Source organism: Tribolium castaneum, chromosome 9 (genome assembly GCF_031307605.1).
Source record: "Tribolium castaneum strain GA2 chromosome 9, icTriCast1.1, whole genome shotgun sequence".
Taxonomy (NCBI): Eukaryota; Metazoa; Arthropoda; class Insecta; order Coleoptera; family Tenebrionidae; genus Tribolium; species Tribolium castaneum.
Window position 1 is genome coordinate 8,030,142 of NC_087402.1, and position 25,921 is coordinate 8,056,062.

A 25,921-nucleotide genomic window follows, 5' to 3' on the forward strand; every position below is an offset into this window, starting at 1 on the left:
TAATTAGGTACGTTTATTAACCATATTTTATTTAATACATTGAGCTAGGACACCTGTACATTTGAAATTACATCTGCCTACCAAATAACACCAGGATGTAAATCATTGTTTACTTGCTATAACAGATTTCTTTGTATCTGTTTGAACTTTGCTATGCAAGTCACGTCCTAAAACACGGATCACTTGTTTTAATCGCGATTACATCGATTAAAAACTGGTGTTAAACAGGTTTGCTCGAAAAATGTATAAAAATAAAATTTTTAATCGTATCGAGAGAAAAACTAAATAACTTTATAATTGTTATTATTGTTTAATCCACATTGTTTTGATTGCATTCAGGTGCCATGTGGAATTATATCGTCAATTAAATCTTGGACAATCATATTGACAGGTTAGTTTTAAAAATAAGTTAGCTCCTACTTCTATTATCACTATCTTTTATTGGTGTGAGATTTTTCTTTCCTATTGTGAGCTGAACTTTGGATTTAAGAATGTAAGGCGTATTAACCTTTATACCTAAGATTAAATTGAAATTTTGCTATAATTAACTGATCTAGATCAGTGATCTCGTAATTATGCATTCGTTTTTGTATTATAACATACTGCTGCTGGTTTCGAAGAAATAAAAAAATGCGATTTATTTGAAAACTTTCATTTATTTTATTTGTACATTTTTATACAGCATCAACGTTTCTTATGACACAATTATTTAGTACTAAAACTAGTCACATTCATCTTGGATCATACATCAACATAATAACAAACACAATTTGGTTAACAACACTCGAAATGGACAATAATTTAGATTCATCGCTGTTTATAAATACAATGAATAAAAAACAGTTACATACATATCTACAATAATTTAAGAAAAATTTATACAAAAACACAAAAAGCATATTACAAAAGTTAGTTTTTATGGCTAAAAATGGCAGGCAGAAGAACACTACCTAGTGAGCATTTCTAATTATTTACACGAAATTATTGTACACCGATTTAAAAAAACGTCTCTCAAATCCGCAACTCCGCATCTACCACAGTTTTCGTCCGCGTTTGGGGCGGCTGTCGCCCCATCACGTGGTGACTCGTCGGCAAGCCGGGCGTCACCAGGGGCGAAATCGACGGCGATTTCGTGGCCAGCGGCGACAAACTCGGCGAAAAGCTGGGCGACATCGCCGTCGAGGTGCTGAACGTCGCCCCCGAGGCGTCGTGGTTGATGGGCGACCTCGGCAGCATCATCATCTGACTGTGGCCCCCCGCGTGATGACTAGAACCCCCTCGCGAATTCAGCACGGGCATCGCTATGGACCTGGGGGCCACACTCGTGATCAGCGGCGGCGGGATGCTCTTCGCCGGCGCCGAGCTCTTGCTCTTCACACTGGAATTGCCGCTGGCGCCGCTCTTCACCGACGCCGTGTCGTCTTTCAGTCTTGCAATCTCGGAAAATACGTGCGCTAGGGGCTGGTACTGGGGGCCCCAGTCGAGGAGGTAGTCCCAGTTGTAGCTCCCGGCCAGCTCCTCCTCGCTGTGCACGATGGAACTGAGGGAGCCGTTCATGGAGGGCTGGTGCGTCACGGCCGGGACCTCGCCGTAGCCTCCCATCGCCATGACATGCTCCAGAGTCGAGGTGTTGACTCCGCCGCCCTCGTCCGTCGAACTCGCGCGGTCACTTCCAGCCACGTCGTTCAGTTTGGCGTATATCAAGGTCATGTCGTTCTCGTTGTTGCCCTCTTCGTCGAAGATGTGCAGGCTATCAAGGGGCACTCCTTGGTGGTGGTGGATCGATTCTTTGCTACTCCCAGCGCGGGGGTCGGAACAAAGACGAGAAGTGCCTGAAAGAAAAATTTGAAATCAGTGTTTTTCAATTTTATTTACTGATCTAAACGAAGAGAATTAAGTATTTAGTACCTTGTTGCACTCCGCTGCTATTGACAATCCCAAGCCGCGCCAGATACTCTTGCGTGTTCCTCACGGAAACATCCGATAAATTATCGTCGTCGTCATTTTGGCGATGGATCCCTGAATCCCTTTGGAGCGGCCCTTCATTAATCATGCGAATTTCTTCATCTTCGCCGTCTTCCCCATCTTCCGCTGACCCCCGTCCGCTTGACCCCGACTGTTCCGACCCGGACAACTCCGACGTTGTCGCAGCCCCCGAATTCGAACTGGCAGCGTGTCCAGGTCCGTACGGGGGGATTTCGTCGTACTTCGGCGGAGCGAATTGGTTGGTACCGCTTGTGACAACCCCTCCGCCGCCCCGGATAGGTATAGTGTCGAAGGCGCTCGGATCGACGTAATTATTCGAAGTACTGACACTTTCACTGTTCAAATTCGGTTTATTTATCTTCTTGTTGCGCTTATTCCGCATGTGTAAGAACACGAAAACGGCCCCGAACGTGATCAGGAGGAGAATCAGAGCGATTAGGAGCCCCAACGCCCAATCGGCGATTCCGCCGTTGGCTGCTGCCACCGTGGTGTTATTTTCGCGATTTATGGCTAAATTGGTGCCCGGATCGGCTAACGGATCGAGTGTTATTTCAACCACTGTCATATTTGTTAAGGAACCTTGACGTCCGGAGCTCGCGGTGACCACTAGACTAATTTCACGGCCCGATTCAAGTCCCTCGTTATCGAACTTTTTCTTGATCATCACAGCACCTGTCGTTCTGTTTATTTTAAAATAGGAGTGTTGGGTAGTTAGTTGGTACACTACGCGTCCGTCGGGGCCTTTGTCCCGATCGGTGGCTATCACATGGCCCACCACGTAACCGACGGGGAGAACCACCGAAGTCGCCAAAACGAACTTGTAAGTCCGTTCCGTAAACTGCGGATGGAACTCGTCCTTACTTTCGATCTCCACACGCACTTTCACATTGGAGGATTTGCCTCCCACGTCCGTCGCACGCACTATGAACACATACCGGCTTTGTTGCTCGTAGTCAAATATAACGTTGGTTGTGACCATCCCGGTGGACGAATCGATGTTGAACAAACGCCAAGAATCGTCGGTTCCAGGATAATTGACTGAACTAGCACTCACTATGGAGTAGTTTAAGGAACCAAAGGCACCCTTGTCCAAATCAGTCGCGTGTGCCGTAAACACAGAAGTGCCAATTGATTCGTTCTCGCCCACAAATTCCAAGTACTCCGAGACCGGGAATTTTGGTTCGTTGTCATTCTCATCCTGAAGTTCGATCGAAAAAGTGTTGAGGGTACACAGAGGAATAGCAGCTCGGTCACATGCCCGTACCACAAGATTGTACTCAGTGACACCATCGTCATAGTCTAAAGTACCATTGACGAACAATACGCCAGAAATTACGTCCAATCGGAACAAAAGTTCGTCGTTTCCTGATGTTATATCGTACGTAATGTCAGAGTTAGGCCCGGCGGAGTCACCGTCAGTCGCTTCAAACTTTTTAATGGAAGTACCAACAGGAGTACCTTCGCTGATGGTGGTCTCGTAGTCGCTTTGTTTGAACACAGGAGCGTTGTCATTTGTGTCGACAATAATAATCGAAACAGCAATCACCGCCGAGTCCCCGATGGTGATTTTGAGACTGTAGGAGTCCCGGTGTTCCCGATCGAGTGTCTTGACCACAATCAGTGCTCCTGTGGGACTTGACACTTCAAAAGCACCCTCTTCGTTACCGTCGACTATGTAAAAACTGGCTTGTTTCTGGACATTAGGCGGTTTCCCTAAGTGAAGTACGATAGTACCCTTTGGCGTACTCTCAGGAATTTGGATTCTGCAAAAGAAAAATAGAGTTAATAAGTACACTTCATGTTTTTATTACAGAATAAAAATAAGAGTATTTTATTTCCCAGTTGGTATATGTCCCCAGAATGATATTCCACACTTATAATTTCAAATCTGACGTCTAAATTTGGCCATTAGCTCGAGTTTCCATTTTAGAGCTTATGAGAAGTGCGTAACGTACTAATATGATTTACCTATATCTCAATAACTAGGGCTGGTAGGAAAAATCTGTTGGTTGTTTTAAACGTAGCGTCCAACATTTACTCAACAACAGAAAAAAATTCTGGGGCAACAGTTAGGTAAATGACTGAGATTTGCCTCCTTTTTTAAAAAACTAAAGCTGATAGAAAAGATCTGTTTGCAGTTTTATAATCAGCGTCCAACAATTACTTAACAGCAAAAAACTCTGAGGCAACAGATATACTGTAAACTAGTGTATTTGATTGAAAATTGCTTTCAGAGAAGGAGTTTCTAGATTTGTCAAGGCTGTTTGCACTTACTTGTAGTCTTTTTTGTTGCTTGATGACACGTGTCCCGACCTGTTGTTGGTCTTGATTCGGACTGACACAACTGATTTCAGTGGAGGTTTCCCCAAATCAGTCGCTTGCACGTAAAGTTGAACGTCTTGCGTTGTTGAAATGTTTGATAGATTTGCGCGTAAAATGCCATCAGTGCGTCCAATCGCAAAACTTGGGATCGGGTTAAGTAGAAAGTACTCCACTCGGGCATTATCACCTGAGTCACTATCAGTGGTGTTAACAGTCAGAATCTCACTCAATTCTGTCGAATGCCCCTCTGGTAAATTCGCTTGGTACACCAGTTGCGAAAACACAGGGGCATTATCATTCACATCTGTAACTTTGATCGTGAGAGTCGTTTTGGTGGTATGTGCCGTATCCGAAGCCACAATTTTCAATTTATATTCCTGCCAAGTCTCAAAATCTAGCGTTTTCTTTAAAATGATTTTCCCACTGAACCTATCGATACTAAAAAACTCCAAGTCTTCCCTGGCATTATCTTTCGCAAAGTCGTAAGTCAGCGTAGGATTCGTATCGACATCGTTGGCCGCCACTGTCGTCAAAACCGTCCCAACTTCAGTCGCTTCACTGACTTTGATGGTCGCTGGTGGCGGAAACGTCGGTTGATTATCATTAACATCGACCACATTGATCACAATTCGGGCCGTCCCGGTCATTTGGGGCACCCCTTCGTCCGTTGCGATAACAGTCAGTTTGTAATTATCGCGAATTTCGCGGTCCAACACAATATTAGTTTTCAAAATCCCGCTAAACTCGGGCTCGATTTTAAACGCATTGTCGTGATTCCCGTCCAGAAAGTGGTACCGAATGCGCGAATTGTGCCCTTCGTCGTCATCAAACGCAACGACTTGAAGCACGAACGCCCCTTTCTTGTTGCCCTCCCAGACCGAGGCGGAGTATTGCTGTTGGGTGAATTTAGGCGCGTTGTCGTTGATATCGGTTAGTTGCATCACAACTTCGCAATACCCGTGCAAAACAGGACCCCCTTCGGTTTTCGCCTCGACGACAAGTCGTATCTCTTTGTGGAGCTCGTAGTCGAGGTTTTTCGGGTCGTGGACCTGGATAACGCCCGTTTCGGTGTCAATGTTGAAGATGTTGTCCTCGTTTCCTGTCCCGAACGAGTAGTGGATGCGCTGGCGACGGCCGTCCGTGCGAACTGCCGACACACGGACGATGTCTTTGAACTGTTCCGTGTTCTCCGCGATGTTGACGATGTAGGTTGAGTTTTGGAAACGCAGTTGAGGCGTTCCGTCGGGTATATCGCCAACGATGATTTCGACAAGTCCGGTGGAGCTTTGTGGGGGGTTACCTTTATCGGTCGCTATTACGTTGAGGTGAATAACACGGCCGTTTTCCGCCGCAAGACTTTGCGTTGCTGTTAGAATACCGGTGTTAGGGTTGATGCGGAATTTAGGGTAGGACCCGTCATTGACAAGACTGTAGACGATCTCAGAGTTGGTGCCAAAGTCAGCGTCTTTCGCTGTAATTTTTAGAATAGTCTGTCCGGGTTGTTTGTACGCAGCCACTTGTTCCCGAAAGGGATATTGCGTGAAAATCGGTTTGTTATCGTTGATGTCTTCAATGCGTACTGTGACCGGTACTCTTTGCGACCTAGCGTTGTATTTACCACTGTCGGTCGCTACCACTAAAAAATTGTAGACCGACTGTAGCTCCCGATCGAATAATCTATACAGAAACAATAAGATCACGTCAAAGTCAGTCAATAATTATTGGTAGAATAAAAGCATTATTTTTTCTAGAGTCAAAAATTTTTGATACAAATAATTTTTTCACTACACCACTAGTGGTGTAATGGGGTTCATTATTTAGCTCGAATGAGTGCTATAGTAAGGAGATGTGGATAAAACAATTCACTTACCCGGCTGTGGTGATGACTCCGGTTTTGTTGTCGATGCGAAATAACCACTGACTTTCGTTGGCCAAAGAGTAGATGATGCGAGCATTGACGCTCATGTCGGCATCGGACGCATGGACTTTGATTATGGAAGTGTCAATTGAAATATCCTCCGGAATGGTGGTGGAATATTTGGAGAGGTCGAACTTGGGGTCATTGTCATTCTGGTCCTCGACCATCACGGTGATATTGCAGGAGCCCATCATGGAGGGTTTGCCTCTGTCTTGTGCCGTGATGGTTAGGTAATACCTCGAATGTGATTCACGGTCGAGAGGTTTCGCAGTCAATGCTCCCGTTCTATTATCGATGATAAATTTATTCCCGACGTTTCCCCCGTTGATACTGTACGTAATTTCTCCGTTGAGTCCCACGTCCAAGTCTTTGGCAACCACCGTATGGATGACCGCGATGTCGTTATTTTCGGGGACGTAAAGTCTGTAGCACGAGTTGATTTTGAATTCGGGCGCATTGTCGTTGACGTCGGTGACTTCGATTGTAATAGTTGCGACGTCGAAGAGGGTTTTGCCCGGTGTGGTGCTGTCGATAACGTAGATGGGGAGCGTGTATGTGCTTTTTGTTTCGCGGTCTAAGTATTTGCTTGTGGTGATTACGGCGGAGGTAGGGTCGATTTGAAAAGCCCCGTCGGCGATTTCTTGTGGTATGTAGAAAGTGATGTTACCACCTGAAAAAATCCCATGTAATGAATTTCTGATTACGATGCGTAAGGCATACGGCGTAAAATTAGTAATCAGTTGCTCTGTACAATTATCACCAAACTCCGGTTTTATCCGATCTCGAATCCAATTAATCTTCCAGTTAACATCCTTCGAGCGCGGTTAATAAAACCATGAATATTCATTTTACGTCGATATGAGATTAATATAAATGTAAATATGAAATCAGGTTAGGGCCCTTGAGGGCGTACAACTTACCATCTTCACCCAGGCCAGATTTGGCGGTGATGCGAGTGACGAAGGTACCGACAGGTGCGTCTTCCGGTACGTCTGCCCGGTACAAGGCATTGAAAAAGCGGGGAGGGTTCACTTCGGATCCTTGCACGATTAATTTTAGCTCCATATCGGCATGAAGTGTAGGCGTCCCGTGATCAGTGGCTGTTACATTTAGAACGTAAGTTCTTTGTGCGTCAGGAAGAGGTTTGGCTAAGGTCAAAACGCCCGTGTCGTAACCCAACGCGAATAAACTGCCTTCATTTCCGCTCGAAATCACATATGTCACACGGCCGTTATCGCCGCTATCGCTGTCGACGGCCACCAAGTGGGTGATTTTCATGCCTATGCTGCTGGATTCGCTTATGAAAGCGGTGGGGGGCACCGGGATCACGAATTTCGGGGGGTTGTCGTTCGAGTCGGTTATGATAACACGAGCGGTGATTGATGAAGATCTGCGCTCCGATATGTTAAGGGACTGGTCGGTGGCCGAAATTATGATCGTGTATTCTTGCACTGTTTCGTAGTCTAGTGAATTGGAGAGGATTAGGGTTCCCGTGAGGGTGTCAATCGTGAAAGTATCGTTGGTTGGGTACTGGTGGAGGAGGTGGTACCGGACGTCCCCATTACTGCCACTATCGACGTCCGTTGCGGTGAAATTGTGGATCGAAGAACCAATTGCCGTGTTTTCGCCCAAGGAAATTGTGACGAGGTCTTCGGGCCAACGCGGAGAGTTATCATTAGCATCAGCGATATCGATCCTCACCGTTATCGCGCTACTTTGGGGGTTATTCATCGCACTTGTGTCCAAAGCCCGTACTTCCAACCGATACTCGGATTCGCGCTCCCTGTCTAATTCCTTAGCCACGACCAGAGAGCCGGTGCTTCGATCAATATCGAAAGCGTCGATAACATTCTCCGGCATTAGCGATGTTAAAGTGTAGGTAATGTGTCCTCCGGTACTCCCACTGATCATATTTTCCTGATCCGAAGATTCAGACGCAGCTACTGTGCCTACAACGTGTCCGATTTTTACATCTTCGCGAACTCGAAAAACTAGACTTGAACTGGTAAAGGTGGGTCTGTTATCGTTCAAGTCTAAAACCTCCACTCTCAGTACTCGGACGGTTTGTTTCGGAGGTTTCCCAGCATCGCTGGCGACGACCGCCAAACGATAAATAGTCTTCTCTTCGTGGTCTAGCATCATTCTTGTTCGTATGACCCCGGTGAGAGGATCGATTTTAAAGACCCCATAACCGTCCGAATCTTGGCGTTTTAAGAGCGAATAGGTGATGGAGGCATTTTGGCCGTTGTCGGAATCAACGGCTCGTACTCTTACAACTTCAGTGCCTGGTGGTTGTTCCTCGCGGACGCTAACCACGTCCTCCTGCGGATCAATAATTTCCGGGACGTTGTCGTTGACGTCCAACACGTGGATTTTCACCGCCACCCTGCTGCTCCTCGAAGGAGTACCTTGATCCCGCGCCTCGGCCACAAGATCGTAGGTTTCTTTCCGCTCCCGATCGAGGGGCTCTTTGGCGGTGATCTCGCCTGCAAAAATCGTACGCAATCAGAGGATCGATCGTGCAAATTACAGAGAATGAGATTGGAGCGAGTTCGCATAAATATCACTTAGCTCCCAAGGTCTGCCTTGGCAGAAACTCACATTGCGCCCTTAATCTGATTAAATTAGTGAATTGTATAGAAACATATTTAAGTAAATTGTCCAATTTTCGATTTTTTCTACTCTTGTTGCCAGTATTTAATTTTGTTATTGTCGGACGCAACATGCGCTGATTAATCCCGACACCTCGCTCTAAGGCGATTACCGGGGAAAATATTGGGGAGAGTCGGGCGAAATTTGTGTTTGTGATCCAGTTGCAGCTGCAAGCGGAGACCGCGCGTGAAGTATGTCCGTGGAATCCAGCGAGCGCGACGTCGAGGGGCCAGGGCTGAAGAAGCGGTTCGGTCACATTCCCGGCCACTGAACGAAACACACCGAAACCGAGTTCGCAGGGCCCGCGCCATTCACTCCACTCTCTTTACGAAGGGCCCAGATCGAAGGGAATGGCTGCTGGCCCTTCGATACTCGGGGGGAAAAACAACGCGAAAAAAACGTGTCGATTGGCCGGGAGTAGTTATGGAAAGTGTCAACGGTTTATTATTTGTTCTCAAAGCGGAATGCTAAAAGCATTCCATGGCTTCTGTAGCCGCTCGAGATTCTGGCAACGTGACTGGCATGTGGACCCTCATACATTTCAATCATGTGTGCAGCATAGGCGGACCGCGAGAGAAGGCCCCTTCAAGCCAAAATACTGGCACTACCCTGTCTTGTGTCAAAATAGGGCACTTATTTCGTTCTAAACAAAAGTTCAAATGGTACTCTTACTTTTGCCTTTATAAACTGTCGATAAGAGACTTGTGAAAAAAGGCCGAAAAAATAAAACTTTCTCACTAAAGACATGCTACTAAAGTCTTCAATATTTCATAAAGTCGCAGATTAAACGTTTAAACGCATGTGCTAATACAAAATTCGCCTGTAGATCCTACTGACTGAGCCAATTACGACAAAGTAAGAATTTGCTTTGTAGACGAGAAGACCATCACATAGTGAATTTAATTTACAACTACAATTTTTATTTTTTAGTTATCTTTTCTTACTGGTAGGACCAGTTGTCCAGTAGCTTTATCTATACTTCATAAACCTTTGAAAAGTCACCTTTTAACTCAGTTTTTAATATGTGCCTTGTTTTTTATGTAATCTGATTCGATTCTTTTTTATTTCAAATGAAATAAAAGGTAATCCACGTACTATTCATTTCGTTGAAAGAAGTTGATTTTCGAAGATTATTGGCTAAAAAAGAGCCAAAATTAATTAAAAATTCTGTCCGAAAACAACGATTGTTGTACTAAATTTCATTTCAAACCTTTAGCAAAAAAGGCAACTACACATTTACTTCTTATAGAGTCAAATAGATCACTAATTTAAATTGCTTGTATAAGAAAAAATTCAGCATTATACTGGATCTCAGTGGCAAAGTGCCAAAAAGATCTTAAAGAAACTTTAAAAAGAGAAAAACTCGGAAAGAATAATGATGAAAATTTATATTATTTGCTAAAAATATATTTACGTGTATAATATTATCAAAATAAAGAGTTACCCAATAAGAACTATATGTTTTTAAAACGAAATAAAACACAAAATATTTAAGATAAATGAAGAACTCAATATTTAATTTCAAAGCGTCTCTTGTTCGAGGTTTGACCAGTGACTTCAAATATCCCACAAAAAGTGATATAAAGGTGTTAGATCACAATTTCTTGGAGGCCAATTAACAGTTCCATTTCTGGAGATTTCAGACTTTGAAAAAATACCGATTATTTTTATAAAATTTTTGCGTAATAAGACTAATAAGCAAACGTTGTTGAAGCATATATTTTGCCACGATGAATTCTCACACTATACTGAACATAAATGACTGCTAGAAAGATTTCTATTAGTTGAAATAGGGTAGCCAAGATGTTTTTAAAAAATATCGTCCCTACTGGGAAACACATTAGTTGTTTTTCTGTAATTTCTTGTTTTTAAGCGAAGAGGGAATGGCAGGTATTTTTTGAGCCATTCCCAGGTTTGCTTAATAAATAACATTTCAAATGTTTCTGTTGAAGACGCTCGGAAATTCTTTTAAGTATATGTTTTTGTGAATAACTGAAACTGATGGATTTGCTTTTTTACAAATTCTTGTTGAAATTGTAAAAAAAATTGTGCCTGGCGGCCCATTCAGCCGCGTTGGGGAATCAGACTTCCGAAATCCAGCAGACGATGATTTAATTGGGATGACACGTTGCGCCTCGGGCGCGTTAGATATCAATCGGTGTTGTTAAGGCGGGGAAGTACCGGTGGAGTGTCCGGTAGATGGCGCTTGGCGTGGCCACGTGGTTGATGTAATTGGATTTTTGGAAAAAAGGAAAAAATGAAGATTGCCTCCCATGGTTGACATCCGAGCAGCGGAACACCGCGTCGCCGTCATCCATCATGGTCGCCTTATGATTCGTGAGAACCCATTTTCAATTAAAACCGGAATAAGAGCTGGGCTAACAGGTGCCTGTAATTAAGTGCAGCTACCGCCGGTAGATGCCTCCGCGACTTCTTTGTTTTTCGCCCTGATAGCCAACCGAAAACGCCGTTTACATCTCAAAAGTCTCATTGTTTATGGAATACGCGTCTTCGAAACACGTCTCGGGAAATTGAACGAGCGTGACATTCTTGATATTATACAATTATGTTACCAATTTCTCTTGCAATTATTATAATGAGCGGTTTAAAGGAGATCGCGCGCGACAAGGGGATGCTGCACATTCGGTTTAATTATCTACCTTTTTTCCCTTTTTCACGAAACGTGCGCAATTAAATCCGGTGTTTTATGTTCATGAAAGTCCGTTTCGAAGAGTTTTACGGCACTATTATCATATTAAAGTTCGATTATGGGTGCATAACTGGCGGGTTTTAGCCGAAAAGTCGAGGAGGTGCAGCCACCTAATTAAGTTAACTTCAAAAACGCCGGTCGGTTGACACTTATTGACGATAAACAGAGAGAAATCACCAGTGGCGGATTGGGCAATCCGACGCAGGTGACCGACAGATTAAACCAGCACTTCGGCCTCTTCTCCGCTCTATACGCGAAGCAAATTAGGCGATTAGAAAAAAGAGTAATTTTCAGTCCCAAATCTCTTTAAACAAAATACAATTTTGTTGTGTCTGGGAGAACATCCCAGAGGTGTGAAGACCTTTCGCTAATCAAACCCAGCGGCAACAGGTCTCGGATGAGAAATTTCGTATCGAGCGGTCAAATTTCGCACTTCCATGGCGAATATTTTTCAGTCGGTGGCAAGACCATAAATCGCGTCCGGCCTGCGCGCGCTTAATCCCGGGATTTCATTGAATAATGCTCTCGTCGCAAAAAGACGAATCGAAAATTTATCGGAGGTAAACTTTCACGATATTAAATTGGAGATCAGACTCAGCTCATAAATCATATTTAGTATATCACAGGTCGGATTACTCGTATTGAAAACATGATAAATGCAGTACTTAATCGCATTTAAGTCCATGAATCAATCTGGGGCCAGGTTCAACGTTCCACTTTTTTTCCTTCCGTGGTGCTCTTTATCACGCGATACGTTGTTTGTCTTATGGCTCAATCGAGCCTTTGATAACCCAAACTCCGAAAGCCCAAAGCTGCATGCGAAACGACGACTCGACGTGACGGCAATTTAACGCTATTTCGGTATTAATGACTCCACTACGCCCGTTTACAGCTTACGTTTAATAATAGACCCTTTCCACGTAGTGGTCGCGCAATTTTATCGTTTCTACTACGGTTTTATGGCCGTTAGTGCGGGAAATCTCCTCTCTTGCAGATAATGGACACGATTCGATAAGGGCTTTTAAGATACCTACCAGTGCTCAATGAACAAATTTCGCTAATAAAATCCTTTTTCTCCACTATATTGCTGCGTTCGTATTAATGTCTTTTGGCTTTATTAGGAACGAGTTATCTTCGTTTTTGAATTCAAGACGCATCGCGCTTTTTCAGCCATAAATCAGATTTTTTGTTTGGCGTTATTACTGGTTAAAACGGTAAATGGTAATCGGAACTGAGTTTCAGTCGGCAATTATCATTACACCAAGAATCTTATTTATCCAAATTTTTCTTTCAAAGGTGGAATTTGGTGCACTGCTTATTCGGTTGTTTCGTTCTCAGGCAAACCGTAACGCCTCTGTTTTTTGTTCCGGTCTGTGCCCGTACTCATCAGACTTTTAGTGCTAGGTGTTAATTGGAACTAATAAGACCGCATTACAAACGGAAAATTCATCCGTTTGACGCTTTAACGCCGGCATGAAATTAATCCCAGCCGCCGATTGAATTTCCACAAAACGCACTTTAGCCATTCAAATAAAAAACCAACATCAGATGAGCTTAAGCTATTGTGAAAGCAAACAAATTTTTATTGAAAGGAAGTCGCCGTCCACACAAAAGCATATTTGTTTTTCATTTACTTTATTTAACATCAGCCGCATTAAAACGTTTTCTTAGGCAAACATTTGTTCAATAATACACGATTTTGCTATTAGGCCGATCAATACCGAAAAAACTGAACCTTGAACTCTGCTCCAACTCACACCTGTCGGAATTAAATGACTTACCACTTGCTGGATTTATCTGGAAGCTGGTGTTTCCGGGTATCAGGCTGTAGCGAATTACGGCGTTAATTCCGATGTCTTCGTCGGTGGCTGAGAGCTTTCCGACGGGTGAGCCCGATCGCAGGTTTTCCTCAATGCTGAATTCGTAGCTTTCTTTCATAAATTTCGGATCGTTATCGTTGGCATCACTGACTTTAACGAGGACTTTTGCGGTGGCGCTTAGCGAAGGAGTACCGTTGTCGGTGGCAGTGACTGTCAGTTCGTAGCGATCCTTCGTTTCTCTGTCTAGACTTCCTTTTAAGTACAGCCAGCCACTGTTGGGAAAAATCCCAAAAACCTCCCCGGTGTTGTTTCCGGGAAGCAGTCTGTAAGTCAGTCTGGCGTTGTTTCCGGTATCCAAGTCCACCGCAGTTACTTGGAGAATCTGCGAGTTGACCGGTCTCGACTCCTCCACACTCTTACTGTACTCATTCCTTTCGAAGACCGGAGGATTGTCGTTCACGTCTTGCACCTCGACCAACACCGTCAAGTTGGCAGATAATGGTGGAATTCCAGTGTCGGTCGCTGTTATAATCAAGCTGTGCCGCTGGGTCGTTTCGTAATCTAAATGTCTTGTCAGAGTCAAGTGACCCAGCTTAGGGTCAACGTTGAACAGGCCTCCGGTAGCGCCGTTGTTGACGATTTTGTAGCGAACGACGCCGTTAGCGCCGGAATCGCGATCGCGGGCATGAGCCGCATAGAGAGCAATGCCAGTTTCGACGTTTTCCGGAACGGAAATCCGGACCACGTTCGATTCGAATTCCGGAGCGTTGTCGTTGACGTCCTGGATCTCGATGTTGACTTGGGTGTGGCCGTACACCGGAGGATCGCCGTTTGTGGCCTGGATGTTGAGCAGAACGCTGCTCCGGAGCTCGTGGTCCAGGGCTGAGGCCGTTCGGATGGCGCCAGTCGAAGGGTCGATCCGGAAAAAACCCTCCGGGTCCCCCGAGTAGATCGAGTAGCGGATGTTCTTGCGGTCGCCTGAAAAATAATAAAATTCATTGATTTTTCAGACCATTTTTTCGAAAAAGTGTTTAAAAAACAAAAAAAATTTTTTTGGCAAACCTTTTTTTGTGAAATGGATACATTATTCGATAAAATGAAAATGGTCATAAAACGCAACATCGGAATAATAAATTTAACGATGCTTCAGCACATAAACACTGAACAATGTACTTGTACTTTTTCTCATAATTTTTCGCTTCATTTTTAACAAAATTTTGCTAAGTAATCAAGTTTTTGACCTCATTTTCGGCTAAAAAATAAATACTGTTCGTAAAACGCAAAACAATGTAATTTTGTCTTTGGTTTTATAGTGGTTTCAGATCTGAATGAACCCTTTTCGATGTGCGTACGTAAACAAAGTTCTTCCAATTTCTATCAATCTTTAATCTTTTTTGTATCTTGGTCTCTGACACTGTGTGACAACGAATCTAAGGCTATTAAAAAGTACGTTCAACGTGTGATTTCATTTTACATTTGAAAAATTAATTGTTTTATGTGCGTATAATGTGATAGCGTTTAAATAAAGTATTTTTTTAAGTAATTCTTGGCTTAACTAAATTAAACTTCTCATTGAATAGTGTATTAAGGCCGTAGAAAATTGGCGAAAATATTTAATTTTTTATCTACGTAATTTAAGGATTTTACGTTCTAGTTTAAAATTTCGCAAAAACTGAGCTTTTAGCACTAAAAACGTACTTAATAAACTTTCGAAGAAAACAAGTGTAACACCATTTTCGACCGAATTCTTCAGTTTTGTGAGCAAAAATAATTTGGGGAATAATTGAGTTTTTATAAATAATTCATTTGTTTAAGTTACTTGTGTTTATTTTGAACACATACTTTTCTTGAACAATGCCTCTAAAATAGGAAATATAATTTAATTTTTTACCTCTAATTTAGTGATTTCACATTCAAGTTTAAAATCTCGCAAAAACTGAATTTTTACCGCACAAAGATCAAATTTGGCAATTTTTAACAAAATCGTTTAGTTTTTAAATCAGAAATGCTCAAAAGAAACAAATATAACACTTTGCGTACATAATTTTGGTGAAAAATGTGTCACAATAAACAAAATTGTTACATAATTTAGCAATGTTGCAGTCATTTTAGTGAAATTGCTTGAAAAATCTTAGTTTTTATCTCAAAAAACCTGCATAAATGCAAACACACAACAAAAATTCCAGTTGAAGTTTTCCAGTTTATTTTTGGCAAAATTTCGATAAGCAATCGTATTTTGGGCTAAAAAATGTACCTATGAAATGTATGTTTGTGGTAGAAAACGTTTGGAAAACGCAAAATAATGTGATTTTGCGATGCTTCAAATTTTGTTTCAACTGAAACGTTTCTCGTAATTTTCGTTTGTGTTTTTGTCTTTTGAAGTTGTATGCATTGTATTTCGGTTTCTTATAGTGTGTGACATGGAGGCTAGGTCTTTTAAAAAGTGCGTCCAACGTGTAATTATACCATAAAAATTCCTGATACAAATCTGGAGAACAACTGGTGTTACTTTTTCAACACAGGCTAAGAAGTGCTGAATAATGGTCCACAATGGAGTTTTATTAATTTGGCTTTTTTGGCCTTTGAAGGGAATTTAAATAACTGAAATTAGACAAGGAAAATAAAAAATGTAGTTGGGGTCAAGACACTAGATATTACTATGAAAGGCAGTGGACAATGATAAATGGACGTGAAATAAAATGACTATATGACCGATTGGCTTAAAAGATTAGAGGACAGGAAGTAAATATGAGAGACAAAAACTGCGTAACTGTAACGCAGAGATTATAGAAAGCTGAAAACATGGCGATCAAAAAGATTAATTATAAGCGTGAGAGGTGGAGCAAAAACTTGTAATTAGCAGTCTGAATGATTTCGGTCGATGCATTCGCTATCACGACATGTAGGCGAAAATATAATTATGCGTCGGGGGTTTTCGTATCTTTTGTGAATGCTTACAAAGCGGCCAACGCGCTTCCTCTTATCCGAGCAGTCAATTTATATTAGCGATTTTTTCGCGAGCGCGAGACACCTAAACTCTAACTCCGGCATTCGTGGCGCAACATAAAGCCGGTTTATGGCGAGCTAATCTGTCTTCCTTTGAATGTAATAGTATTTCAAGGAGCAGAGCCACTAATAGTGATCGTTGTTATCATCATGGGTGGTATCCGAATCGTAATTTGTATTTTTCACAGATTTGCCCCAATTAAGCTCCCGGATTATGGCCGTCGGCGCGATTCCGGGTTGGACACGGCGAATAAAAACAAAATGACATTCTTGAAGTGACCATTCAACACCTCACGTGCACCAGCGTGAGATTCATTTATTTGATTCGGTTGTGACTTTTATTAATTACGCTCCTTTTGTTTCCTGGGCTCCGTTGGGAGTCATTGCTTCGATTTGATTTTCTTCGTGTTGAGAGATGCCGGGGATTCTTCGGTTGCCGACCGTACAGATAAAAAAAAGATTTATGCACTTTCATAAATAATTATTTAATTGCCACGTGAAATATTCTCTTGAGGCACTTTTTTTACGAGTTGGGGCTTTCATATCTGCACAAAAGACGAATAAGTGGCCGTAATTAATTGTTCTCACGGTGGCCAATTAACAACCGGCTCTTTATTTGCAAGAAATGCCGCATTTCCTGAATTATGACACGCAAAAAATTCGGCCATAAATTAATCCGGTCCTTGCGATGAGTTTGAATAATTGCCGCCGAATTTGCTTTCGCACTTTTTTCTAAGTCGCTTAATAGGCGCAAAAACGCATCAATCAACACACATAGAACCCATTCATTTTATTACAGAAATTTGTTGCGAGAAAAGCCATTTTTTTTTCTTATGACAGATAACATTTCCTGGTATATTTATTAATGTATTCATGTTTTAATATGTTATCTTGTCAATTAATAAAGTGGCTAATTAGCAATAACATTAAGACTGTTGCTAATTGAATTACGTTTCAAGGGTAAGTCTCGGGGCAGTGTTCCTAAAATTTCGTACCCACGCGGACGTATAGAAATTTCGAAAAAACAACGTCTGGTTAAAAAACCTCCCGAAAGAGTCCCCGGCATTAATTAAACGTATATGTGCGTATAATAAATACCCCGTCGCTTTTTGTTTGTTGAGATTTGTAAAGGCCCCTTATTAGCATTTAGGCAAACGAGCAGTGCTGTCACGGCATCACAAAGCTTTCGGAGGGGGCAATTATTCGGAGGGAAGCGGCCATTGTGTTCTTTGCGTATCAGCGGCGACCAAAATGTCCCCGTTCCTTCCGTTTGATTCATTAGCGCAATTTCCCGGACTAATGTTCGTGTAGAACAGCCGCCATTCATAATCCCGGCAACAAATTTATTCAAACGCGCTGATTGATTTAAATACCGTGCCACAAATAAATGATGGCCGTGAAACCGGCCAGAACGACAAGGTCGATAAATAAAGAGCGAGCGCTTTGGTCCACCGTTTGGAGTGCTCAGGTCGTTGCGACAGAAACGTTCGATTTATTACATTGCTGAAAAGTTGGTTTGCTGTTTGAAACCCCCAAAAGCTCGCCGGACGGGTCTGCAGGAGGGGGGACGCAGGGCAGGACGACAGACGAGCCGCAACTCAACTCTGCTTGCGACGGACGGCTAAGATTTTTCGGGAAGTTGAGGGGCACGACGGGGTGTCCCAAGACCAAATTTGCGTAATGAGATTCGGTACTGATTCGCCAGACGAACCAAAGCAAACATGTGACAAGAAGCTGAAATGTATCCGAGCACTTTTTTCAATAAATGAAACGGCAAGTCTGCACCAAAATAACTGCTATTTTATATCACTCAAACTTTCCCGACTGGCAGGAATTTTGCTGCATGAGATCAAATCGCACAAAAATAAAAGCAAAGTCTCTTCGTCTTAAAATTGAGTCACTCTGATTCAGTTTTTTGTTTTCTAATAATCTGATACTTGCGATGCTAACAACTGTGTAGTTACTTTAGCGTAATAGCGAATAATCTACTTCATCTACTGAGAAAGTTGAAAAAACTCTTCACACGTCGTTCCCTAGTTGTTTGGTCAATAAAATATTCATAAGTTAGGATTAAACAAAATTAAAAAGCTGGCAGTGCAGAAGTTTAAAGAGGTAATGCTAGTTAATTATTAATATTCTTATTAATTTCATATACACCATTATCAGGTCCCTTTACGGACAATGCTAAAGAGAAAATATTCGAGCGCTGTTTTAGGACTGAATGTTAGAAAAACCTTAAAAGCGTTAAAAACTCAAGAAATTGAACAAATTACGTCAAGTTGTTTGGGTTCGTATCTAGCATTGATATCACCAGGTTTGTGTCCTGATTTAGCATTGATATCTCCGGTTTTTCTTTAAAATTTGTAGTAGATTCATTGGTATACATACAATTCAGGTGTTTTAAAAACATAATTTAATTATTTTATTGTTTCGGCTTGTGCCCTAATCTCTGGTTGATATCACCAGGTTTGTGTTCTCATTTAGCATTGATATCTCCAATTTTTAATTAAAATTTTACCTCTTTTTGGAGTCCTACGCTGTTTTAACAGTTGTAGAACAAAAAAACGCTTGTGTCCACTTTATGTATTTACTTTATTTAAGTATAAAACATAAAAAAAACTATGTACATACTCATACACTTAATTTTTGAGTACGTGTCTTAATCTCGCATTGATTTCACCTGGTTTGTATCTTACTTTAGCACTGATATCTCCAACTTGTATTAAAATTTATGTTTTATTGCCACTGATGTAATGATAAAAAATAACAATACACCCCACTGAGCTATTTTGAACTCTCGAACTATAGCGAAAATAAACATTTTTTCCACAACACAATTTTTGTGTTTGTGTTATATCTACCATTAATGTCACCAGAAATAAAAATTTAGTTTGCAAGTTAGCCTTATTAACACTTGCATAATAAAAACACATTTACATCCACTTGGAAAAGGGGATAAAATTGAAGGGAAGTATGTTTTATTTCTATGGTTCAGTCTTTCGGTTCGTGTCTTGATCTATCGTTGATATCACTAAGTTTGTGTTCTAATTTAGCATTGATATCTCCAGCTTTTAATTCAAATTTACCTACGTTTTTTGTCACTGATGTGGTAAGAATAAAAAAAATAAGTCACACAAACGAATAGCTACCTACAGCTTAGCTATTTTAATTGTTTAAAATAGTTATACCTAAATAAAACAAAAATTTTATTACAAAATTCAATAATTAATTAGTTTCAACAGTTGGTTTCGTGTCTTAATCTAGCATTGGTATCACCACGCTTGTGTGCTGCTTTAGCATTGATATCTCCAGGTTTTCTTTGAAATTTGGCTTTTTTATCACTGAGACAATAAGTCCTTGAACTACAACTGAACTGAGGGTCCTTAAGGAACACTGTGTATGCACAGAACACTCTAGAAAACATCAAGAAAAGAACACTTGTCTGATACTAACTAAAATATGTAAAAATGCAGAATTTTGTGTTTATTCCGAAAAGCAGTAAGAATGTTTCGTCCCGCATTGAAATTCCTGCGAGCTGGCTTGTTAAACGCCAAGGCGCTTTGTTTATGTGTAGAAATAAAATAAAAAACCGCAATTATTTCCCGTTTTGTCTAAACTGCTTGTTTTTTTTGGACGTAGGAATGAAGTGTGTTTAACGTTGGCAAAAATTCATAAATCGCCTCGGCACCATAAAGAAAGCTATGAAAATCCGTTGTCCAATCGGGTCCGGGTAGGTTTGATATTTTCTTAAAAAGAAAGCGATCGTTAAGTTAATGAAGGCCGTGGTTCTTGTGTCGTTGGGCCGACTTTACGACGGTTTTATTACTTATTCCTTGTTGAATTGCAATTTAAAATCAAATGAAACATAAAATGTAATGGTGTTTTTTTCGTTCCCGGATTTTATAAGCGCGCTAACTGCGCCCGGTTTACGATCCTTGGCCGTCACCCCCGAGACAGGTTAATTAGAGGGAAATTCGTCCCGAATTCGTGTTGTGTTGGGCGGGATGTCAGCAAGGTCCTCCTCCATCATCGATCTTTTGCCGAATTATGTAATCGAGGAGGAGAGTCTTATCTCGGTCTAACATGCAAACTTGTTTAAATAAAGATATCAAATTAAAATTAACAGTTTTCGTCAGATAAAAAGTAACACCTCCATTAGCCTAATATGCAAAGTAACACGTCAGGTGTCACTAATGACTATATTTCATCCAATAAATAAACGAGTTTGTACAACAATGACCAATTTAGCATTGTAATGGGACTATTTCGGAATCCTGTCCGTATGGTAATTTTTTCGCCAATGGAGAAAATTTCCGCAACGACGTGAGAACCGATTCGATTTTCAATTAAAATAAACAACGAACGGCCATGCATGTCCCATTAAGGCCGAGCAGTAGCCGAGTTTGCGGGAAACGCCGTGAAATAAATGAATACTACTGAAACAATGACCACATGGGCGGACAACGCAAGAGACAGGACAATAGTTAGTATTGAAGACCGACACGCGGACTATTACCGTGCAAATGTGGCAGAATGCGAATACCGGACGATTTGCTCGCCGGCCATTACATACATTACGCTACCAACGGAAAAATAGACAAGCATTTTATATCAACGACCAATCATATTCTTTCCTCTTTTACGCCCACACGCACATACACACTGCTGAACCTGTCTCACTCAATTTTTCCAAAGCCAGATGGACGCCAATACCACACGAGAAAACACAAACTGATGCTAGAAATGCTGAAACTATCAAAGCTTTGAACTCTTGAACTTTGCGCGGCCTCGACGCGATTCCTCCTTTTCCCCATTTTCTCAACAACTGGCTCACAAGCCCGAATGTTTATTTAACTTATTAAGTTGCTAGAAAATTAAAAAATAATTGCATTACCTAAAATTGCTTTGAAGTATACAGGTTTTACGCATGTTTGAATATAGCTTTTAATACTGATGATTTTGAGGTACACTTTTATGGCCGATAAATCTTTGTTTTTTTATAGAGTGTAGTCCCTAGAATAAAAATATGAAAATATAGTCATAAATACAATTAAGCAAGAAAGCAAGCAAAATGAGTGCTAATAGTGTTTTATTTAAAAATTCGTGGACACCCTGAATAGGGGAAAAATTCAACCGAAAGTGATTTCTTTTCACAAAACTATAAAAACTGTCAACAGCGTTATTTACATTTGAATGGGCGATTTGAGTCATTTTAAATGATAAAGTGACAAGAAGAAATCGTCTTCTTCATTTGTGTCGTTTTATAGCCACGTAATCGAATTAAAGTTACAGTATTTTTGTATTCTTTCACAACTTTATGAGTGTTCATTCCAAACTGGATTTTACACCTAATTACTACGTTTTATGGTATTCGAAAGTTGTCTTGGATGTTTAAGGAGGTACTTTTTACACAATTTAAGAGCGAGCTTCCTCTTTTCATAATTCGCAATAAACTTGTAGAACATTCTGGTTTGAAGAAGTCACCAAATTTAAATTGAAGAAATTATTTTAATACAGTCGTGGTTTGAGATGCCCATCATTTCTGTCCAATTACATTTCTTGTTTGAAATTCACCCGTTTTTGCATGCACACATTCCACAGCGATTCGCTATTCCAGGCACCATATCCACATCCAACGGTACACGTTTTTATCAGTGCGGTTGTTACTGTAAACACGAACGCGTGATTGTCATTTTTCCTCCGTTTTACAATATAATATACGGCTCTCTATCTAGATGTAATGGTTGAAAGAGAATTGCTCCGACCTCACCGTATCTCATTTTCTCCTTTCCATCCATCACCGAAGATCTAGGATTTACTCACCTGAATCTCTGACAGTGGCTTTGACATTCCCGACTATCGTCTCCTTCCTCACGTCTTCTTTCACCGAATAGGTGTATCGAGGATGTTCGAAAATCGGCGGACGTTGCGCCGAATCAATAACACTGATAAACACCTCGGCATCGGCCAGAGATTTCAAATTACCACCGTCCGTAGCACTGATGTTCAATCGGTGGTACGGCTGGCTCCGGGATGACAGCAGGTTCGGCCGATTGACGAAAATCTCACCGGAGTTTTTGTCAATCCGGAAAAGTCCGGCGTCGTTCCCAGCCACGATTTTGTACGTCACGGTGCCGAAACGACCAGAATCCGGGTCCGTAGTCGCAACAACCACCACAGGGGTTGTGGCCGAGGACGAAGCGCCGCCCTCACGCAGTGATACGTTATATACACGAGGGTAGAAAACGGGGCGGTTATCATTGACATCAGTTACTTGGATTTTCACCATGGCGGTTGTGCTCAACCCTCCTGCAATTAAAAAACAAATTTTCTTTTTATTCTTTATTTGGACGAAAGAATGCGTGTTAATTTGATCAAAAATAATTTTTTAGATTTTTTGTCAAAAATTTCTGAATAACTACAGTTTCTATAAATTTATTTTGTGTCCTAACTTCGCTTTAACAATGTCTCTTTCGACAATTTTCTTGATACAGTTAATATGTCTTTCCTCAATGAATTCGTTAATAACACATTTTGGCACTGAAAAAAAATTTCAGCTAATGACATAGGTATTGTTTAAAAAAAACTGGAAGGTGCTGGAAAAAGTGGGTAATTGTTTTCTGAGTGTGAATTTGGGTGTTGGAGTGAGGGGTGGTTTTCGCTGGTTGCCTTGAGAGCGGCCGTTAGGAGCGGATAATAATTATAATCTAGTTGCACGACCTGGTATGTTGAGTGGAAAGCAGGGAATCGTTAATCTTGTGAATTTTATGGAAAATGTTACGGTAAACAGCGGCGTAGTCATTCTTCATCTGGTGGACTTTTCAATTTTGAGAATCTGCACGGTTTATGATTTATGTGCGCTGGATCGGGCTGTTGATGGGCGGTATTTATTCATCGATGAAATTTTTGCGCGAATACTTCCGGAACACGATTTAACTTTGGCAGGAGAGCAAGAAAAAAGGACGAATAAGACGGTTCTTCTGTTCTCGAGTTATGCATGCAAACCCGTCGACATAATTAATCCTTCCAATTACAGCGAGCTTAAAGCGATTAGTTTAGATCACCTCAACACACCGGCGCTGCTGAAAAGGCTAGGCACGTTTTCGTGAGCGAAGAGGAATGACATCGTGCTTTTCATTTTGTTTCCTTTAGCTTTGCACTTCATAAATAGTTAATGTGTTATGGGGAGTATTCACGCTCGGTTTCCGCAATACTGCAAAGAGCAAAGAGACTCGAAATCGAATTACCTCTGTCGGTGGCAACGACCGGAAATTCGTACACGTTTCGTGTCTCGTAGTCCAGGGAAGAGGTGATGCAGACCTCGCCGGTGGCCGAACGCACTTCGAACTCCTTCAGCTTCCCGAAGCCCTCGCCGAGAGTGTAATTCACCATGGCGTTGACGCCGCAGTCGGGATCGGTCGCCGAAACCTGCAAAAAATAACATCAGAAGGTGTGAAAGACTACAAGAGTCCGAAGAAACATGACAAGTTTGAAGAACAAATCTTGCCTGTTTTTAATCTTGTGTTGTTCACACAAATAATATATCAAAGTCTTGCTCAAGTGAGTTTATAGGTGTTTGCCAGGACATGACTGATTATACCGCATGTCTGAAGTGGGAGGTTCATCATTACCGGCGGTTACTGATGGCAGAAGAAGACGGAACGGAGACGGAAAGCACGGTCGTTAGCAAATGAGCAAGATGGATGCTGATGCAATTATTACTAGAATAGAGACAGAGCGGGCTAAGCCGGCCTGGATCTTGTTTAATTGCTGTTAGTCGCATCCAAATGCAATTGCTTACACACAAACCGTGCAATATCGACGCAACTCCGTTATTTTAATGGACAACGGTGACGGTGGACATATATTAGCAGGTCGCGACATCGCGTGGCCCACGCTGTCGTCTCTGAAATCAGCGCCATCTATCGGCAGGTCAACGTCCCCGGATTCGAGTCCGGGGGTCCGGAACTGAAAGGCCCCGCAAATTGATTTATCACCATGATGTAATTACGGCCAATATACGGACGCATTAATGGTCTCGATTCCAACGCGATAGAATCGCGGTTTCTAATTGGAAAATTCAATCGGCAGGAAGAATTTCGCATTGTACGCTTCGGATCGTAATTAATAACTGTGAAATTGGTTATATGTAGTGCGACGGGTTTTACGACTGTGACTTTTCGGTATTTCGAATTGTGCATTCAAATGGGAATTTATGCAAAACGATCGGGAATGTCTCCGACGTTCAAAAATTATTGCGGAGGGAGGTCGACCACCGGCCGCTCTGTTTGCAAATTTCCATCCCTATCTATCTGGCGACGACATTTGAATACAATTTTGGCACATGTAAATCTCGGTGTTCGCTCTCTCACGGCCGTTTTTGTATGCAGATACGGACGACGACGCTTCGATTTACCATAACGCTTATAATATTGCTGCGGCTGTGGGCCGTTTTCACTCGAAACAATGGAAGGTGTTACTTTACCTACCATATTCTTTAACACTTGTTTCCACAAGTCGAGGCGAACTTGCCTCGTTCTGTTTCAATAGGCACCCAACACACACCGTGCCTAAGCAAACAATGCGAACCATTGTATTTTATCTAGTGTTCCTTAAAAGATCCCTGCTGCTCGGCTACAAGAAGCCATGAACTCCACACACCCCCAAACCAGCGCCGTGTTACCCACAAGGATAACTAAGTTTGAAGAAATTGCCAAACCAAAAAGTTTTTCGTATTAAAGTTTTTATTAAAAAAATGCGCAGAGCTTAGTACAGCCTTTCAACACTTAGTCGAGACGTCACGACCAGAAATTAGCAATAACCTTAGAGATTGTAGAATACGCAGCAATCAAAGTGAAGGGTGATGATGACAGACACATCGAAAAGAGATTAATCTACTTAACAAAAGACTGAAATTACCTAGCAGCAATAAGGTTGTTGTATCAACGGGCAAAAGAATGAAGACAATGGTGTTAAATCATCTCCACTATGAAGAGCAAGTGACATAGTGTAGTTATTAGAAACAAAGTATCCATACATTATGTAGACATCACGGATAAAATAAAACTGGCATTACTGGACGTGTGTTTTATTTACGAAGATGCTGGCACAATAAACATAACAGTAAAGTTGTTGAAATAGGACATTAAGGCGAGCGTCTTGAGGTCGGCGTGTAATTTGCGAAAAATGTGTGAAATGGCCCGATCGCGGCGCTAAAAATCCCATTCTCAGATAATCAGGTTCGCCAAAGGGTTGGCGGCGTATTTTGCATAAAAGTGCAACCGCGTGTGGCGCCCGGGGCGCGCTACTGTGCAGACACACCCTCATCGATAAGACAGTGGCGTCGATGGCTCACGTCAGACGAGGAGGGCCGATCCGAGGTGAATTGATCGGACATTACGATCGCCAAACCCTGTAATCGGTAACTTATTAGCATTATTACAATATCGGCCCCAGGGTTGCGCTACATCTCGTCGGCGATTTACGATCGGCGTAAATTGCCCGTCT

General features: G+C 41.8%; 1 protein-coding gene across 2 annotated transcripts in view; it reads right to left on the minus strand.

The window, feature by feature from the left end:
- Positions 1-636: 636 nt before the first annotated feature.
- Positions 637-25,921, minus strand: part of ds (dachsous) — a 121,558-nt gene continuing 96,273 nt past the window's right edge. For both annotated transcript variants that reach the window (XM_064359170.1, XM_015979304.2), the window contains 8 exons: positions 23,662-23,842; positions 22,238-22,723; positions 13,370-14,386; positions 7,147-8,712; positions 6,179-6,896; positions 4,261-5,985; positions 1,909-3,749; positions 637-1,832 (listed from right to left, as the gene is read on the minus strand). In XM_064359170.1, coding sequence (XP_064215240.1) covers positions 1,012-1,832; positions 1,909-3,749; positions 4,261-5,985; positions 6,179-6,896; positions 7,147-8,712; positions 13,370-14,386; positions 22,238-22,723; positions 23,662-23,842 — 8,355 coding nt within the window. In that variant the 3' untranslated portion in view covers positions 637-1,011. The remainder of the gene's footprint in view (positions 1,833-1,908; positions 3,750-4,260; positions 5,986-6,178; positions 6,897-7,146; positions 8,713-13,369; positions 14,387-22,237; positions 22,724-23,661; positions 23,843-25,921) is intronic.